The sequence below is a fragment of the Lepisma saccharinum genome, chromosome 2 (genome assembly GCF_977018435.1).
Source record: "Lepisma saccharinum chromosome 2, izLepSacc3.1, whole genome shotgun sequence".
NCBI classification, from domain to species: domain Eukaryota; kingdom Metazoa; phylum Arthropoda; class Insecta; order Zygentoma; family Lepismatidae; genus Lepisma; species Lepisma saccharinum.
The window spans coordinates 116646583-116667700 of NC_139230.1; the positions used below are offsets into that span (position 1 = coordinate 116646583).

A 21118-nucleotide genomic window follows, 5' to 3' on the forward strand; every position below is an offset into this window, starting at 1 on the left:
ATCGCGCTACGACGCCAGGGGTCCCGAGTTCGAATTCCGGCCGGAGCATGGGTGTTTGTTGAGTGTCTATTCATGAATTTCATCATATCACCACTCATCCTGATCTTCGCAATTAGCCAAAAGTGCCAGAAAAGCGAAGTAAAAGCAATCAATGAAACAAACCACCATTACTGGCCTCGCCGATGGCGCAGTGGTTAAGTCGCCGCTTGTAATCAAGGGTTCCCGGTTTCGGATCCCAGCGGAGGCACACAGTAGTTCGGATCCCATTTTTAACTGTAGGTCCAGTCCCGATTAATCTTCCTGTGCATAAAGTGGGCTTAAAACGCCAACTCAATCAAGCAAGCCATGATCATTATTTTTCTTAGTACAATTTTAACCTCCTAGAGTGTATTATCCACTTTTACTATTCTACCAGCCCCCCCCCCCCCCGAAAAAAACGTCCTGCGTACGATGGCGAGTAGCAAGCGTGTGTATATGAGAGTTGATTTTAATTTAACAACGACTGTCTGTCGCTCATTCTCTCTATCTCACTCTCATCCTATATTTTGATTTGATTTGATTTACTCTACTTCGCTTTTTGTGCAGCTTTTCGCTAATTTGCAAAGATGGGGATGAGTGATGATATGATTAAATTTATGAATGGACACTCAGAAACATCCATGCCCAGGCCAGGATTCGAACCCGGGACCCCTGGCATCGTAGCGGAGTGTTAGCTAATTTTTCCTTTGAAAAATTTGTTTGCATTCATGCTGCTTGTTTTGCTACGAAATGAAACATGAAACTTGAAATGAGATTCCACATCTTCAAAAATTTACTGGTAATGGAGGTAGTGATTATTCTCCAAACTCATTCCTCCTTTTGAACATTTAATGTTGTTAAAACATAGTTCAGAATATTGCCTGTGTTATTTTGCTCTTGCATACTAAACGTTGTTTTATATACTTTTAGAGACAAGCGAAAATGCAAATGACACAACCCGCAGGTCATTCTATGAATGCGCATTTATCCTGGCTGCGATTGAGGTGTTCTTCTGTTTGATCTTCCTCATCCTCTTCTTTATTGCATGCGCAATATACCTCTGCAAGTGTACTCACATCAGCAACTGCAAAAAGAGTGGTGTCTCCGATAACTCGGTAAGTTCCACAACTAGTTTTTATTTCTATGTTTATGGTTTGTTTATGAACTATCATGCGCCGACCTCCGTGGTGGAGTAGTTAGCACACACCGACACAACGACAAATGTCCCAAGTTCGAATCCAAGCCTGGGCATCGTACTCTTTGTGAGTGTTCCTTCATCAATTTCATCATAGCATCATCATTCATCCAGATCGTTGCGATTTGCCAAAAGTGACAGAAAAGTTACGCTAAATAACAAGAATCAAAATCAAATAAAGTACCATGCAACCTACTTGTTAATAGAAAAAAAAAACAGAAAAATCTAGAAAATTATCGAAACCAATGGCGCAGGAACGGGGACTATAGAGTGGACGGACAATTCCTTAATAATGACAATAATAATAATAAAAACAATTTTCTTAACAATATCTCTTTTTTAAATAAATAGTTCAAGCCAACACAATCTTATGTCCCTTGACAAAATTTAGTTTTCCTTTTAAAATATTATACTGAGATGTCAATTCGCCTGGAAGAAGAAGCACGCATTCTGACCACACATTGCAGGGATTGTCCAGGGACGGAGGTGTTTCGATTCATGTACGTCGTCTAAATTTCAAGTTCAACAATTGAACCGGAACCAGTCCCAATCTCGAGCAAATTCCTGCACGCATTTTCCACTTTAGCAATGTTTACTTACTGCGTTTGTTTTATTATTCCGCCTGGATGGGCGGAGAATTGTGGTGTTAACATTGACATTGTTCATTTGATATGTAAAAAAAAAAAAAAATAAATAAACTTTATGTTTATGATGGTAGATGAAATATGCGATTTCATTCAATATTCTAGCAGAATTAGTGAAGAAAAGATGAATTGGTTTCAAAGCTACTTCAAAATATAACGCTTCCATGAGAATGTATTCAAAACTATAATGATAATTTGATTTTTATGTACAAAATCACATAAGATAAACTGTATGACTAACTTTCAACTTTTTCTTGATAGAGGTGGGTTACATTGTTGAAATGATTATGTATTTCAATGTATTAATAGTTTGATATCTGTAAAAACTAAGGAACACATTTGAGTCAGATATTGATATATTTGGTGTTTCGAGAATAATAATTCTCCAGACATTTATTAATACGATAATAATAACGATTACATTGATGGATTTTCATAGTATGGACTCATCATAGCACAAGTAAACACGATGTAGGTTATTTTGGTCTGTCAGTCACGCAATACGGGGATTAACTAAAACAAATGGGAGGAAAGATCCCTAACAAGAAAATGAAATATGTCCTTACTCAATTTTTAAGGCTAATTCATTCATTCATTAGTTAACAAGAAGTAACACTATTCTGTCTCTGAGAGCTAAAATAGGTTAACAGCTGAGGCTCTAAAGGTGCACTCAACATACAGAAGGTCAAACACAGAACAACACAATCCTACAAAGGATTATCATGACCGTGTGTCCAGGTGCCAGAGCTTAGTTGGCCTGCAAGAAGCAGTTACCTGGATGTACTACATGGAAGTGGAATTTTGGGTGCCTTCCCAGAAGGTCGCCCCTTACATCCCAATAATAAACTTATTATTGTTTATGTAAATTTTATATTTTTAGTAATCAATTTTTAAGAGTTCGACAAGACATTCCTCTACAAATATTACTACCGACACCCATGTTTCCAGTTTGAGAAATATATCGTAAAATTTAGGAACGACGTTGAGAGACTTCCTTGATCTGGAACAGTTTACGGTCCCTCGGAAATCGAACATCTTCCGTTCAGCACTACACGTGTATTGTGTGACATATCTCAACCTGGAAATGATAATAATGATATGAATAGAGGAAAGTGACCAAAGTAGGACCCCCGTTTTGTTTTTCATCCCTGGAGTCATTATGGCATATAACACCCGAAATAAACAGCTCTTAAAGTCTTACTTCACCAGGCTAACATTAGTTCAAGAAGGACCCCAACAGATGGCAATTAAAATATTCAACCATTTACCAAATGATATAAAAGCAGAAAGTATGACAAGTTTCAAAAATAAATTAAAGAAACTATTAGTTAATAAGGAATATTATAGCGTTAGTGAATATCTAGATTGTAAATTATAGAAAATTTGTAATTATATAATTTTCTTTTATATGAACTGTACTGAACCCTCCAAATACCAATGTATATGGTTAATATGGAGTAACAAAATTGAAAAAAGAAATTGAATCTATATGAAATTTAATAAAGTGGGTTCTTTGATATGTTTGCTAATGTTTTGAGTAACTATATCCACCTTAAAGCGCATGACCCTTTGCCAGTAAGCATTTCTGTCATAAGGGACGAAAAGTAACAACGGAGAAAAAATTACCAACGGACCCCTCCTTTAACAATTTCTAAAAATTGGAAAGGAAGCAAAGAAATGTTAATATATGATATGTAGTAAATGAATTACATTTATTGAGCTTGCATAAAGAGTATAGATGTACAAATATAATATAATATAGACTATCAATATCTTCTGTGTCGGCGACTCAAATTATAGGCTACTTCTATTGTTAAGAACGTTCTTTACATTGGCTATACAATTATAAAATAAGAATAAACATTCTAGAAGTTCTAAAAATAGTTACATGGCCTTTAATGACAGAAAGCACAGACATAGATATCCCGCTCATTACCCGTACAATGTTCATGAGCCCATAAACCACATAGTGCACACTGAATCCACAATTCTTTGTTGCAGTCCATTGAAAACTTTCCACTACAAAACAAGCACTCCGCATCACCTTCAGTTGGACTACCTCCTTGTGGAATGTCGAGGTCGGCGTCCATGCTATCAGCTAACGAAAATTCTTCACTGTCTGCACTCTCTACACTCCTGTGCTTTGCAAATATTGACATGTTTCTTTCTTCTTGTGCCTCCATCAGATGGTTTTCGTTTGTTCTTTGATCTTTCCAAAGATGTCATTAGATTTTGTTTGTAAGGAGAAGTAGTTATCACAGCAGACGAAGTTGTCTTCCAACCTCTCGTAGACGTTTTCTTCTGAATGGTGGGCACAGGGGTTATGAGTAGCCTTGGTTGTTTTGGAGAAACCTCTCGTTCAGTAGTTTCGACTTCCCTGGACTGAACTTCTGGGGCGACAGGAATGAACTCAGAGTCTTGAAAATGTGTCTGTTTACAGGATACAAGCCGGTGCAGCGAACATCTGAAACAATATGTAAAAGGACTTTACTAACGAGTAAAGACCCTTTGCTTCAATTATAATTGAAATGTTAGGCATTCATTGAGAGGTCCGACTTTGGGCAGTAGACAGGGTTCCTACTTAGGGCATTTTACTCGTGGAGTCTTATTGTTTATACAATAAAACACACGTATCTTCAAACAAACCATTACCATAATTTCAAAGTACAATACTTACTATGTCTAAATTGTAACAAGATTGCTACTTACCTCTCTCTTAATTAGCAAAATTCCCACTGTTGTGCACCGATGTACAAACTTACATTTACACAAAAACAAATCATGGCGGACTACAGCAAATTATACTTGCACGTTACTGCTGATACCTTCCCTACACAATCTTTCCGTTATTCTTGACTTGTTTCGCCCCTTGCCACCACTCGGCAGCACCTACTTACGGAAACAGGAAGAGAGTCCGGCTTAGGGAGTGAGGTCCGGGTTTGGTTATTTTCCTCTATATCAAGAATTTTACTGTTAGTAAAAAGTAATCCCATAACAATGTGTTTTATCATCCTTTAGATCTCCTGCATGAATTTTATTATATTGACTAAAAAAAACCTAGTGAGACAATGAGAAGAATGCACAGGGTGAAAAATAGTTGTTCTTTGTTACAGTATTTGAAAAGTGTGCCAGTGTCCATATTCCATGCCATTTTCCCTATACAGTTTGTTTCATGTACATATGTTACCTGAAATTCAAATATAGGTCATTATTTTGTGTATGGATATATATATATATATATATATATATATATATATATACAAGTATATATATATACAAGTATATATTTGTGTGTGTGTGTGTGTGATTTGTTCTGTAATGCATATATAAACTTAATCTTGCATTTGAAATGTGTGTCATTTGCTGCAAGGGTCATCTGCTTCCATACAAATCTTTATTTTTTTGGGTATGCATCTTCCCCTGTCGTTTCTGCTTTAGACATCCACAGTTGCAAGGATATTTTCAATTGAGACTTTAAACCAAACTTACGAAATTCATACTCTCCCAGTGTAGAAGGCTTCAGTGGCGCAGGAACGGGTGGGGGCGTACAGGGGTACGTTGTACCCCCTCAAATTTTTGAAGGGGGTACTGTACCCCCTAAATTCGTAAATCCCGTTGTACCCCCTGTACCCCCTTAGATAATTTGACAGACGCAAGGTGCTACTGTTAAAGGAACATATTTTCAATTCGCTCAATAAAAAAATGTTTAGGTATATTGTTTATAACTTACAAGCATTATCTAATTTATCTTACTTAGCTACCACAGAAATGCAAACCATTGTAAACTTATTCTACTACATTGTGCTTGCTACTATGCATGGGCGTCCGGAAGGGGGGAGGCAAGGGGGGGCGTGGCCCGCCCTGGAAAATGAAAGTCAACCAAAAGTTATGTATTTCACACATATAATTTCATTTTAGCCACAATAATATGGGTTAATTATTGCATTAACACCATAAATTCAAATTTTAGCAATTTTTTTTTAGGGAACTACACTCTTTTGGGGGAAATGTGACTTGTTTGCCCTCCTGGAAAAAATACCTTCCTTGCCCCTCCCTGGAACAAATCCTGCGGACGTCCATGCTACTATGTAGTTAGTTCACTGGAAACCTCTTTAAGGAGATGAAAATTGTGTAAAATTTATGTGAAACGATGGAATCAGATGAAGTTTACTCTCAGAAAATCACGCTCCAGATGAATGCTCCTTTGCGTAAGGAGGGTACACTTTTCTAAAGAAGTGATCGTTTCGATTCAAAGATGAAATCTTCTGATATTCATCAGAAGAGTATATGACTGACCTTTTCTTTTGAATTTTTCAAATGGAATTTTCCGAAACGAAATACTTACACAAATGAGACAAGACATTGGGGGGTACACACAATGTACTCCTGTCCTTCATAACTTTGTAAGAGGGAGAACTATACTTAAACCTATATATTAAGAGATTTTTTAACATAGAGATGATACTGAGACAAGAAGTCTGTGTTTCCTCTCAAATTTCGAAACGAGACTGAAATAAATCTCTGCAAAATCAAAACGAGGCGATACTTGATGTCCGAGATGATCTCTCTCGAAACTCTGGTATCATATTTGAAGATATTGGTAAAAATAAATTTAAATTACTGTGTGTCTTATCAGACATACCAAGCGTTTAATTTATTGACTTCCCTTTTTCAAAATGTCGTGTATTTTGTTTACTGTAATTGCAAAGTTAATGCATTAGTAACAATTGCGAACCTGTGCTGCCCGGTTTAATCTATTTATAATATAATTCCGCATTTCGACGTTTCACAGCATCGAAACAAGATATAATGCTGAAAAACGTTATTTAGAAAAGTTTTGCTTTGATGACATATACGTTGTGAAACTTTGAGTGGTGACACAATGTACGTATTGCTTATACTACACATTTCGTGGGTCAGGACGAGATTCTCGCCTTGTAATTGAAGGCAAGATATCTCGCCTTGAATTACACAATTCAATGCACAGAGCTTTGGATTCCATTTTAAACTGCAGATTCAGTCCCGATTAGCCCATGAAGTGAATATACATAGAATAAGTTTTAACAACTTTTGAGTTCACACCGAAACAAAAGAAAAGCACAAACAAGAACGAGAAGGACCTCACCACACAGGAGGGCCTCTCCCAATGGCCCAGTGGTGAGTCTCGCGGAAGCAGCCGTACGAGCAACATCGTCTCGCGTGGCGCTTGCAGCTTGGTTCGAACGAGGCCGTGTCCTGGTGAGTAGGAAGGAATACTAGTTACGAGTCAAATAGAAGTAATTCGGACTGTTGTATAATGGAAACACGTCGTGTTAACACGTTAAAATTGTCTTTTTCGAGTGCTCAAAAGAGACCCACGTCAGTGAAGTTACACCGTTGGATTAGTGAAACGCTGGCTCTCACCGAAGACCAGGTTCTAAGCATTGAAATTGACCATTTTCGTAAGTGTGTATACATTAAACTGGTATCACACCTGTTAGGTGAGCAAATAATACGGACGTGTGGACGAATGTTGGTGTTTCGTAATGAGGATGGTGATCATGATGTACGATTGGAATGGGCGGACAGAATATCAACAATGGTGCGACTACATGTCATCCCGATGGAAGTTACGGATGAGGCATTATCTGCGGTACTCATAAAATATGGCGAAATACAGTCTATTGACGACGAGACTTACTCGCAGGAACATATCTATCGTACCCGCACTGGCATAAAAGTGTTGAGGATGGTATTGAAGCAGTCAATACCGTCTTACGTCACGATCCAAGGTGCGAGATATTGGGTCACATATTATGGGCAGCAGCCGTCTTGCAAGATCTGTGACGAATTGACACAAGCAAGAGCCACGTGTCCCCAAAGACGACGACGCACTAATCCTAACGTAGCAAGTTCAACCGCAGTCCAAGCGGGCACATCTATGAACAACCAGGAACCCAGCACCTATGTCCAACGTGTCAATCGACCACCAACGCAACTCACTGTCAAAGAAACACAATTGGACTCTCGACCCACAGTGTTGCCAATACCCACCAGAACGAAATTGAGTCAGAAGACAGAGGGTGATGTACCAACAGCGTCAACTGAGAAAGCACCGAAAGACGATCCTGCAGTGGTAACAATTTCGGGGAACAACGCGACGGACGAAACCATGGAAACTTCACTGTTATGGGCTGATGAAGTGGAACGGGAAGAAACTGTACAAATGGAACTACATGAAGATCTACCAGAGGTGCCCACCAAATTAAGTGTGAAGACCAGATGAATGTGCATGACAATCCTGATATCCAGCTGACTCCAGATGAAGTCCCAAGTTATGTGAAGCCTGTTGCTGTTTCAAGGGCCCCGTTGATGGATGCCACCAGAAGGAAGCTACCCATGGAAGGACAGCAGAAGCAGCTGAAGAATCAGAAGCGCAAGAAAAGTTCTCAAAGGGATGCGGAAATCAACCCACCGACCAAGAAGATTGATGACCAACGCCCCCTCTCTCCCTCCCCAGTGCGAATTACCCGGTCCCAAAGTGTTAATAATCTAGGTGCTAGTGTTAGTGCTAGTGAAAAGATAATTCTTCATGAAAATTAATGATGCGTGTGATAGTGTTACTGTTTTTTTGTGTTAATGTTTGGTATAATGTATACAACGCGCTTCTTGCCAGTAAGGGGGCTAAAGCGTCCCTGATCAGGTTTAGGAATACCCACTTAGCTATGTTTACCTCACTCAGAATAGCCACGATTAACATTAATAAATTGCAAAACCGTAATAAACAAGAGGCGCTGGGTGACTTTTTCATCCAGTCGTCTCTCGATATAGCCTTCCTCCAGGAGGTACAAGTGACCAATTTTGACTTACCCCCATCAATTGTAGTCTATAACAATGCAAATTGTCAGGCAACGGGGACTGCTATTCTAGCGAGAAATACTGTGCCGATCACAAATGTTTCGTGTCATCCAAACGGACGAATTATATGTGCGAAAGTGGCAAATGTTTGGATTTGCAATATATATGCCCCGTCAGGTACTCAACAGAGACAACAGAGAAATATTTTTTTTGCGACAGACGTGGCAGCTGAATTGCAGGGTGCAAAGGAACATATCATTTGTGGCGGGGACTTTAATTGCGTATTGCGACCACAAGATCAACGTCCAGGTTTTTACACATCAAATTCTCTTCAAAAATTGGTGTCGGGTTTTAAATTTGTAGACGTTTGGACAGATAAACATTTCGGTAAGAGGGGATATACATAGTTACATTAGAGACAATTGTGCGTCCCGTTTGGACCGGTTCTATGTTACCCCGTTACTGCGTCAGAAAGTAAGTTCGATTTACCTCACACCTACATGTTTTTCGGACCATCTGGTAGTGGTAATGGCAATTAACATTGATCTTCCCTTAGTGCCTCGGGGATATGGGTATTGGAAATTGAATACGTCAATCTTTTCTGATGACGATTTCAAACGAGCATTTCATGAGCAATGGAGTCTTTGGGAGGCGCACCGCCTTAGACATACTGACATCCTTCGTTGGTGGGACGAGTTCTTAAAACCGGCAATTAAACGATTCTGTTTAGCATACTGTAAAGAGAGGTCTCGTGATTGGAATAATAAATATCAGTTTTATTATCGGGTTTTGCGCGAATTAATAGACGAAGCATCGGCAGGGAGACCGGTCAACACTGATATAAAACGTGTACAGGCTATCCTCTTACGCATGACAGCGCACAAACGTATGGGTGCTAAAATTCGAAGTAGACTTCCTCAGGTGGACCATGAAGAAAGCTGTCTCGATTAGTCACGTGATCCAAGAACGACATAATGCACAACGGAAAATCATCACTGAACTCTCAGATGGTGCGGGTAATAAAATCACAGCACCTAAGGATATACAAGGTAAAATATATGAGCACTTTAGTTTGATGTTTTCGCAGAAGCACCCGGACAACTCAAATTATGGTACAGTGGTGGATGCCGTGTCGGAGGTACTCTCAGATGAAGATAGAACTAAGTTGGACGCGGATTTCACAATCGAAGAAGTGTATAAAGCGGTGAAAGCGGCGAAGCCATTCTCCGCCCCTGGTGTTGATGGGCTTCCTACAAGTTTATTTCAAACTTTTTGGACGCTAATGGGACAGACCTTAACTGAGTGGGTCAATGCTGTCTTTCAGCAACAGAAAATGGGTAAAACTTCCCAGACCGGAATTATAGTATTAGTACCGAAATGCGCAAAGCCGACAGAAATTACTCATTATCGCCCCATTACTCTCTTGTGCTCAGACTATAAAATTTTCTCACGATGTATGCTTGCACGTTTAATGCCATACTCCACCAACTTGGTGGGTGATATGCAATATGTATATGGTGGAAACAAAAACATTTATGCCGTGCTGCAAACGCTACGTGAGGTAGTTACTAATCATCACAATACCAAAAGTTCACAAGATGAAGCGATTTTAGCTCTGGATTTCGAACGTGCGTTTGACTCTCTGACCCATAACTATATGTTTCATGTTTTCCAAAAACTTGGAATACGCGGGACATTTCTCGCAGCGTTGCAGGGGCTTTATCACAATGCTGAATCGCGAATACAGATTGATGGTTTTTTGACAAAATCGCTTCGCATAATGACAGGTGTCCGACAGGGAGATCCCCTATCAATGCTAGCATTCTGTATTTCCCTAAGTCCCCTGCTTACTTCTTTGGAAGCACAGCTAAAAGGCATTACTATACTGTCGAAGTCTCTAAAAGTGTTAGCTTATGCGGACGATGTCAGCATCTTAGTTCAGTCACCTGTGGATGTCGATATGGTTCATAAATTAACGACGGCATTTGGCGTGCATTCAGGCCTCCACATTAATGTAAAAAAATCTTGTCTGATGTATTTAAATACCGCCCCATCCAACACACCTGTACAACACTTCCCTGTTGTTAACACCTTAAAAATTCTTGGGGTAGTCTTTACGCCTTCTCTGCAACAAATGATACACGTAAATTATGATAGAGTGATTGGGAGCGTTAAAGCTGTGTTGCAAATTAATAAGTTTCGAACTATTAGTTTGCAAGCACGTGTCACGTTTGTCAATGTATATGCACTGTCGAAAGTCTGGTTTGTAGCAAAAATAATTCCAATGCGTATGCTAGATGTAGCAAAACTGAAAAGTGCGGTGAACTGGTTTGTGTGGAATGGGCAGTTGTTACGAGTTAAGCACGAGACCTTGTGTTTACATAATACAGGAGGAGGCTTGAATCTTGCACACGTGCAACATAAGAGCCAGGCGCTCCGCATTCAAGCGGACATCGAGACGATGATTCAGAGGCCGGATAGCATTACCAGTTACGTTCTTCGATACTGCTTGGCTCGTATACCGTTGGAGTCTCCCATAAACGTGACCTCAATTCCCCCCAACCTTAGGTACCTCCGTGATACCTTAGTAGAGATCTGCTATGGCTTGTTACAAACTCCTACCCTGCCTGTTCCAGTGGTGTCGCAAATGTACAGAAGAATGCGTGTAGCGTCTCAACAGGCTGTTAAGATAGTTGCAAGACACCCGGAAGTTCGTTGGCCTGTGGTGTGGAAAAATATACACGCGAGGCATCTCCCAACAAGAATACGATCGGCGTGGTTCGTTATAGTGCATCAAATACTGCTGACTCGAGTGAAACTCTATGATCTGCACATGGCAGATTCGTCATTATGTGTAATATGTAACGTGCCTGATAGTTTAGTGCATAAGCTCAGTGAATGCTTAATAACCGCTACGTCATGGAAATATGTTGCGAAACTCGTAAGTGTCATTTGTCGTACCAATGAGAAGAATATTACAATTGATCATCTTCTGTTCCCCAATTTTAGTTATTTCCCTAACAAGAAACAGAACAGTGTATTGTGGTTACTGGGGCACTATGCTTGGTTTGCCGCTATTTATCAGCAACTTGACTTTCATGAACAATTTGTGCATTATTTAAGGCACACATTTCAAAATATGTCGGCAAATAAAAAGAACAATGTCTATGCAAATTTTCTAAATGTAATATATCCTAGTTTGTAAAACCTGTATAGTAATCATGAAAAGTTTGTTATAATCAGATGTAAATAGTAAAGGAAATAAAAAAAAATAATAATAAAAAAAAAGTGGTAGCGTCGTCGCCTTGTAATCAAGGGGTCCCGAGTTCGATACCCGGTGGAGGCACATTGCACAGTGGTTCGGATCCCACTTTAAACCCCGATTAGCCTTACTGTGCATAAAGTGGACTTAAAACACCAACTCAAACAAACTCAAACTCACCACACAGGAGACGAGATGAGGCTGTGACAATTCTCGACTCGTCTCATCTCGATGTCATTCCTAGGTGAAATGAAAGTTTCCCCCTTCCTAGACATTAGAACAGGTTGCAACGCCATTTGAAGTTAAACCCTAAAGTCAAACTGGAAGATAATTACATTAGTCAAATGAATGCACGGGATAAATGAGACTCACTGCAGGTCCTATTTTTTGCCAGTTGGCTTGTCAAGGCCACTGTGTTATCTAGACTAGACTTCATTCAATTTCTTGCATTTTTTTCTATTCAAAGAAATGCACTGGGGGTATAAGGAAAGTAAAAGTATGTTTAAAACTTCTAAAGTATTTTTCTACTCAGTTAAGCTTAGGTTTAGGACATTTCACATTCGGCTGGTAGATATTGGTAGATTTTTGATTGAATTCACAAGGTCTTTGAACAAGATTGGAATGTTTGATTGAGTGATTTGGTTTATTTTACTTCGCATTTCTGCCACTTCAGGCTAATCGCGAAGACGAGGATGAGTGATGCTATGATGAAATTGATGAAGGGACACTCACAAATAACACCCATGCCCAGGCCGGGATAGCGCACTATGCTAACCCCTCCGCCACAGAGGCCGGCGAGGTGGGAATGTGTTTTGGATTTTCTTTGTAGATGCAGAAATCTTTAACTGTGATGCGCACATACATTTGCTTACATTAAAGTTCACCTTTTTACGTAAACGAGGAATTGACAAGTCACCTTAAAACATGCATGTAAGAATAAAAGTTCCTTAAAACCTGTATTACGAACCCAATAATTTGAAGCAAAAGCCCTTATTGCTGTCACCACATGTTACTAACGTAAGAGACCATGCAATACCTGAACTGTGGTAACATTTGCTTTTCTGGATAATCTCAACAGCAACACACACTATGAGATTTTATTAATCCTTTATAAGTACTGAAATACACACAAACATAACTAACTCCCACCAAAGTATACTTCTTAATATGTAGTAGAGTATGTGCTCACACGCTGGAACATCAATGGACAGTCCCCCCTTGAGATCTATATAAATGGACTGATGAACACATCTATTATTATTCTTTTGAAAGCCAATTACCACTGTATCTTCATAATTATGTGATACTCATTCATTCAAACTTGACAATATGGCTTAAATTTGATGATTTGGTTTTGGATTATTGATTTCAACATCTTCTATCATCTGATGGACAAACGTATAAATATAATACAATGTAGGCGAAGCTGCGGGCAAGTAGCTAGTCAAAAATATTTAAGGAAACTTTACAATATAATATTCCTATTTAGTGAAAATTGATTGATTAAGTTGGTATTTTAAGTCCACTTTATGCACAGTAAGGCTAATTGGAACTGGTAGCACAATTTAAAGTGGGATTCGAATCACTATGTGCCTCCACAGAGTATAGAACTCAGGACCCCTTGATTAAATTGCAACGACGCTACCATTGCGCCATCGGGGAGGCCCTATTAGTGAAAAATAAAATGAAAAGTTGCCTTTAATATGACCTCATTATGATTAACAGATAAATATGCTTTGTATTGCAAGATTTTTACAGGACTTAAATATTATATCTGTATGTCTGAGTCATATACAGAACATATTTGACAACATTGACAATTACTGTAGGATTACCACCAAAGCCTTCCAGTGGCGCAGGAACGTTTTTCATTTGGGGGGGGTACAAAATTCAGTCTCCCATATAACTACTTCAAAGGTAGTACAGTTGGATCCATGAGTATTACCGTGCAAATTGTCCATCACCATGTTCATGCACTTTATTTGACCAAATAAGAGCTTCAAAAATTTAAAAAAAAACTCAAGACAAGCTGTTGACAACTTCTCCACCAGCATACATAAAAATCCATCTCTTAAAAACACATAGGATTATAAGAGAAAAATTAATGAAAATAGTCATGGACAATTTGCACGGTAATACTCATGGATCCCACTGTACCTATAGGTATGATGTGAAGGCATCGGAAATATTCCATTTTAGAACAGCACACGAATTTCCTGTTGTTTTTTTTAAATTAAAAATTGGCATAAATAATTTTTATTTCTTTGTTTTCCTTAGTATTTATGGTCATTTTAAAAACAGATTTTAATCAGATAACAATTCCGAAAAATATAAAGCTCTGGACCTTGTTCATGGGCTCATTTTGAATTTAACGAAACGGAATATCAGGAGTTCGAAATGTGAAAATTGCGAACAAAGATACATCTATTGATTTTTAATGCAGGGTGAGATTAAAGGGGGTGAGGAGGATTCCCCCTCCTCTATCTTCAGCCATTTCAACCAGGAATAATCGTATCTCACCAACTGGATATATAAACCATATTATTGAATATATCATACTTATAGAGTCCACATCAGTTCAGGTCATTTTAATTGTAAAGTCCCATAGCTAAGCATAAAAATATCTCTAAACAAATTATGGCAGATGTGTACCACATCCAATGCCTTTTAAAAACCATGTATTCGGTATTTCCTCAGACATCTATAGGGTGTTGTATTTTTTTTTAAAAAAAAATATTGAGTTGAGATGGTCTCGTAAGAGGTCTAAGTTTGGAATATTTGTAAAACATTTGACAAAGCATTTATTTGTAAGATATGAACTTGCCAAGTGATAGAATTGAAAAGTGTGGTGCAGGTTCCACCTGGCATCTCAACAGGCCTCATCCAATGAAAATTAAAGAAAAAGAAAAGATTAATGAAAAACAACCATTTCATTATTTTTTTTTCAGTATATTTTACTACATTGACAAGGATTCGAAGTATCTATGTGTACTTGCCTTTGTTGCACTTATGGAAGTATTTTGTAAATGTAGTGTTGAACATCAAATATCTGAAAAATCTTTAACATAATTACACAGCTACAAAGTGCAGTGTAGTGTAAGCTAGTGCAAAGGCTGACCTCTCCTTATTGATACTTTTGTTTCAATTCTTGAACTGTACCTTGCGGAAACCAGAACCAGAGAACATGCTGATGGACAATCTGCCTCTGTTATATGTGCTGTTTGCTGTACCTGTCACTTTTGAGCTTATTGGATAATATTCCGTTGCTAACTGATTACCAATTGTCAATGGCATTCGGTGTGATATATCACATGTGCAGAGATAAAGATAACCCTTTAGCATATGAGAAGGTGTGCTCGTACATGTAAGAATCATAAACTAGGAGTTTGTTTCAAGATAAGCCATTCATTTTCCACGAAACTTTAAGTGCTGTAAGTTATTAATATATGCATGAATGTAGCTGCGTATCGAATGAAAGTAAACTGTTTCATGGATACGTAAGAGCCGGCCCCCATGGCGGAGTGGTTAACTCATCTCCATCTTCACAAATAAGTCAAAAGTGGCACAGAAAGCGAAATAAAATAAAGCAAATCAATCAATGGATACGTAAGTACATTCTGTGTATATATTGTTAATCAATATCAGTCATTGTTGAAAAATATCCCAATCATTACAGAGGGAATAATACACACTTTTATCTGCTCTACATTAGTGCATCAACATTGTGAAATATTCCTATAGTTTTATTGCCTGTTTGAATGTGTATATCACATATGCTGCTGCTTTAACATATTCCAAACATCACCAACATATGCAGGTGACATTTTTGTATTTTTTTTTTTACGGTTAGTAATGCATGGTGTGTGCATATAAGGTTGACAGTTGGATGCATAAATATTACAAAGCAAATTGTTGATAACCATATTTATTCTCTTTTGTTTTCCGTAATGAGAGCTTCAAGAATTGAAATAAATTATCGAAGAAGCTGCTGGCAACTTCTACAGGAGCATAGTTAAAAATCCAGCTCTTAAAAACAACCCAGTCAACAAGGTAATGTTACCACAACGTTGTGGCAATGTTAGCCCCTAACATACCTAACGTTGTTACAACGTTGAATGTATGTTGATACAACATTGTGAAAACATTGTGTCAACGTTTAAGGGTCATTTTTTTCAACGTTGCTGCAACGTTGGATGACAACGTTGTCACAACATATACTGAACATTATGTAGCAATGTTAGGTATGTCAGGGGTTAACGTTGCCACAACTTTTTTGCAACATTACCTTGCTGCCTGTGTAATTTATGAATATAACAATGCATATTTAAAATATGGTTATTTTGCATGGTAAGCTATTAGCAATCTTGCCTGCCAAGCCATTTTTGTATATAATACATATGCGTAACAGGAAAAACTCATGTTTGTAACGTCACAGTTTCTCTTTACATATTATAAAAACTTTTCCTGCTCCACCAAAATAGGCAATTGTTAGTCTGGAGATTGTGATGAATTAACCAATCTCTAACTACACCTGGTAATCAGTTTCTTTTTGCAGTACCTAGCTCCTGATTATATAGTCTGGAATAAAAATATTTATCATTGGAGTTTCACTTGTATTCAACACATTTCATTTTCTGATCTTCCTTACAACTTCAATATTCACACATCTTTCGAAGGATAATAAAACACATTTTTTCACTAATTACAATCGAAAGTATCCTTATTTGTGTTACTAAAAGTTATGTTTGTTTTGCATTTGAGTCGCACTGCCATCTAGTGTACGCTGTAGGAAATATAAGGTTTTGGTGGTCAGTGCACACACAAATTCAGATTAAACAAAACACTCCGATCTGACGCTTGTGGCGCTCATGGTGGTGATCATCCAAACTAAAGCGTATTCAGTGGAATGTTTTTTGCAACGTTAATGCAACGTTATCACAACGTTGTTCCCCTACATAAAACATTCATCATAAATACAACGTTGTGGCAACGTTATCACAACGTTGTTCCCCTACATACAACATTCATCATAAACACAACATTCATACAACGTTGTGGCAACGTTAGTGTGTTGACTGGGAAATACGATGCAAGAAAAGCGTATTGAAAATAGTCATGGACACCTTACCGAGCAATATTTGTGCATTCCACTGTTCTTGAGGACCTCAACTTGTGAACATTATAGAAGCAAGCATGAGAAGTGCATAATATATTATTGTGCAACTTCGGGATATACACTAAACTTCTCTTATGACATAACATGAATACCTTGCACTTGCTAGGCTATTATTTTTTAAATAGGGAGAAATCAGCTAGCAATATGTACGTCGAGCATCCTATACTTCTTTTCATTGTTTCCAATGCATGGTTCACATGCAAACATAATCACCTCATAATTTCTACCCCACAACACCCTCTAAAGTATGTCACTGTATGTATCTTTTAGAATACTGATAAGATTTTTACAGTCTATTGACACTATGCATCTAAGGTGCAGGTAATGGCTGTAAAGTTCATTGTAACAGCATCTTGCAATGTAAATGTTTCTCAACCCCCTCTTCGAGTATGCCACCGATATCCTTTGCAGGGAACCATAACATGTTGTCAGTAATATTTCATGCCATTCTTTCGGCATGCCGTGGGGGAGGAGTGGATGGGGCAGAGTGCAGGATCTCTGATGGCAATTGCAACATCCATGTTTCTGCAAAGCACCATTGAGTCTCACCAAACCTCTTAGCATGAATTTAGGAGCTAAAGGTAGCCAGAGTATGGTGCTCGTAACATCATTTTTCATCAAAACAGGCACACACATACAAAATTGTCAATAATCATAAGCACTAGTCTATGCATGCTACAAAACGTTAGTGTAAGTAATTGGGAGAAAAAAAATATTCTTCTCATGAATCTGCACCTGAGTGTAATGTACAGAGGAAGTTTTATATCTTTTTCTAATTTAATAGAGTTTCCAGCATAACTTGTGATTTTCTTGTTAATTTTTGTTTTATCTTGGTAGGTTAATAGTGACAATGATGGTGAACGATTGTCAAAATATATGAAACAGAACCTTAGGTTGAGCACCTCTTCACTCAGGGTGTGACATCCTTGGGGGAGAGGCTATTGGTAATTTCACCCACCAAAAATGTTGTCCTTAAGAAATCTCCACTCCCCCTCCCATCAAAAGTTTGTCAGAGCAGAGTTTTTTGTTATAACAACAAAGATAAAAAAATCGATTTGACCTCAAAACAAATATCGTTTTCTGTGTGTTTGCGATTGTTGCATGCATTACCTGCCTCTCTATCTCTCAATAAAAAGTACAACAAGAATGCAAGACTTATATCAGAATTAAATCTGATTTACGTTAATAAAAAGCAAAAAAAAAAGTACAAAAAATTTGAATACTAAAATTGGTATACGCTGTAAGTGCCACAATAATTCAAACACCGTTTTCCACGTTAAACTGTGAAATGTGTCATGCTTTATAATGTGGTAAACGTGAAATGTGGCTGGTAGCCCTCTAAGTAGTTCAAAGGGCTGATGTGCGGAACGATGCGATTTCCCAACACTTTCGCTTCTGGCACTTACAACGTTTACCACTTTTAGTCCTCAATTGCAAAGTAACAAATGATTTCCTTTAGGTATTATACAATATATATTTTGTAATATTTAGTCATTTACTTTTTATATCATTACATAATAAATATGTATGTGTGTGCCGGTCCTTGTGGCATAGTGGTTATCACTTCGTGCTACGATGCCAGTGGTCTTGGGTTCGAATCCCAGCCTCTGCATGGGTGTTTGTGAGGGTTCTTAATTTCATCCTCCATCTTCACGATTAGCCAAAAGTGGCAGGAAAAGCGAAGTAAAACAAATCAAATCAATCCATATGTATGTATATGTGTGTGTGCGGCGTGCGCGTGTTTGTGTAAATTAAGATCTTCCTCCACCAACCAGTCTTCAATGATTTGGCAAAATTTCTCCACCAATGATCTAATACTTGTCGAAGATTTTAATCTTCACATTGGATTGCCTAAATTTTCCTTACACATTATTTTTATCATTATTTACTTCGGAATTTTTGCAGTTTTTACCTTTGCCAATCGCCCTACACAAATATTTATATTTTTTTCCTCTCCTTTTTTTTTTGGGGGGGGGGTCATGCTAGCCAGTTCTCGTCCTATTCTCGATATTTTCTACCAATAATTTGGACATTTTCAATATCTTGAAATCGGCAAATCTGCAAACACAATAGGGGTAAATTGAACAACGGTGATTTTTTACACATCTTTTTTTCTTCTGTTACTTCCAATTTTCTGCATTTTAGTGAGACCCACCTGACCAATTCCGTCCTTTCTCTTAACTCAAACGCAGAAAATCGGAAGTAACTGAAGGTAAAAAATGTTTTAAAAGATACCATTGTTCAATTTATTCCAATTGCGTTTGTAGATTTACCGTGTTAAGTTACGAGAAATGCCCAAATTATTGTTAGAAAATATCGAGAGTAGGACGAGAACTGGCGGGTTATTGCGCAGACACACATTCAACTGTCACAATTTAAGTAGGATGCAATTGGTGGGCTGTTACTATGGCAACGATATGAACGCATGGATCGGATTGGCTAATTGATTGCCATGACAACCAATCAGTTTCAGAGCAACAACCAGATGGCTTTGCACGCTAAATTTAATGACGTAATGGTGTTCGCGAAATTTACATGGGAAGCGTAGGTAGTGACGAATCCTGTTTATTCTTGGTAACACTATAGAATTACAAACTGAAACACTCACCACATTTTCTAGTGATCTAGGGGTCGAGGGCGGGCAGGAAATCTCCCGTTTATTAAAATCTTTCTTATTTAGCCTGTAATTATCATCAATCTTTAATTTACCAATCATCTTCCGAACGCGTCTGCAGTTCGTATCTCACGTCTTTCATGAACAATAATAACTATGTCAAAACCTTCAAATGCGCGAAAAAAAAATTTCACTATATCCTCAAACCGGTGTAAAAACTCATGAACCAAGCTTTTTGAAGTTGCTGTAATATGTGTCAAACACTATTTTAGAGTATGAACGTTTCTCTCCTTTTTCTGGCACCACCATGATTGAAAATTTTTCTTTTTACATTTTTCTAAAATATATGCAAAATGAAGTTTACCCTTGGCACCATGATGCAGTATTTGTGATGAGTTGGGAGAGAGGGAATCAAAATATATTTCTTTAGTAATTTGTTTAAGTTTTATCTGGTTCCAAGTCACTTTTGCTACTAGGTGCGCCATTTTATATCCGTTAGATGAAGAAAAAGGAAGAATTTAGAGGGGGAGGTAGAACAAGTAAAGTGTCCAGTAAAGGTAAAAAACGGGCAACTTTCAATAATAAGATAGTCATGCTGTCGTAATTATAAATACTTCATGGGGATTATGAAATGATGGGGGGAAAGGGAGGGAAGAGAGACATGACCAAGATTTTCTTTAATCTTAATTATAATTTTCTTATTTTCAGGCAAATAGTGTCAACGGTGTCAACCACGTCAACCATGCCAATCCTGCCAACCCCGCCAACCCCTCCAACCCTGCCTACCCCGTCAACCCTGCCAATCCCGTCAATTCTGCCAACACTATCAACCGTGCCAGCACTGCAGCAGTGGACGAACATACCGTATAGAAACATATTGTACTGTAAAAGAGAGGAAACTGATCAAACAATTGAATATACTGAAATTATAATTGTTTGAAATTAATTCAATGTATTTATGTAAATTAATAAAGTTCTCGAACTTGATTATATGAAGAAAATCTTTGTTTCATTATGACGTTGCTTACTACCTTTCCTATAATTTATAGCAACATTGATAACATTAAATGAAATCAACATAAATAAGATAAATGGAAAATGCAGATGCCTTTCTTTAGATATATATTGAATATCATCATCAAGGAAATGCAATGAAAATGTTCATATATTCACACGCACACATATATACTGTATAAGTACATATATGTACACATACGCAACACCGCCATGTTTCCACAATGTGTAAGGCCTCTTGTCATAAAATCGATAACATACTGTTGGATAGACTGCGATACAAATCAAATAAGGGCAGCCTCTGTAGTGGGAATATATGTGAACGAAAGTTAGAAAAATCTATGTTTTTAAATGCCAA

The 21118-nt window shown here is 37.9% G+C and overlaps 1 protein-coding gene across 1 annotated transcript in view; it reads left to right on the plus strand.

Moving 5' to 3' along the window:
- The window catches only part of LOC145984476 (uncharacterized), a 45930-nt gene extending 25297 nt beyond the window's left edge, over positions 1-20633 (plus strand). The window contains exons 2-3 of the mRNA XM_083118135.1: positions 949-1133; positions 20455-20633. Coding sequence (XP_082974261.1) covers positions 949-1133; positions 20455-20616 — 347 coding nt within the window. The 3' untranslated portion in view covers positions 20617-20633. The remainder of the gene's footprint in view (positions 1-948; positions 1134-20454) is intronic.
- Positions 20634-21118: the final 485 nt, after the last annotated feature.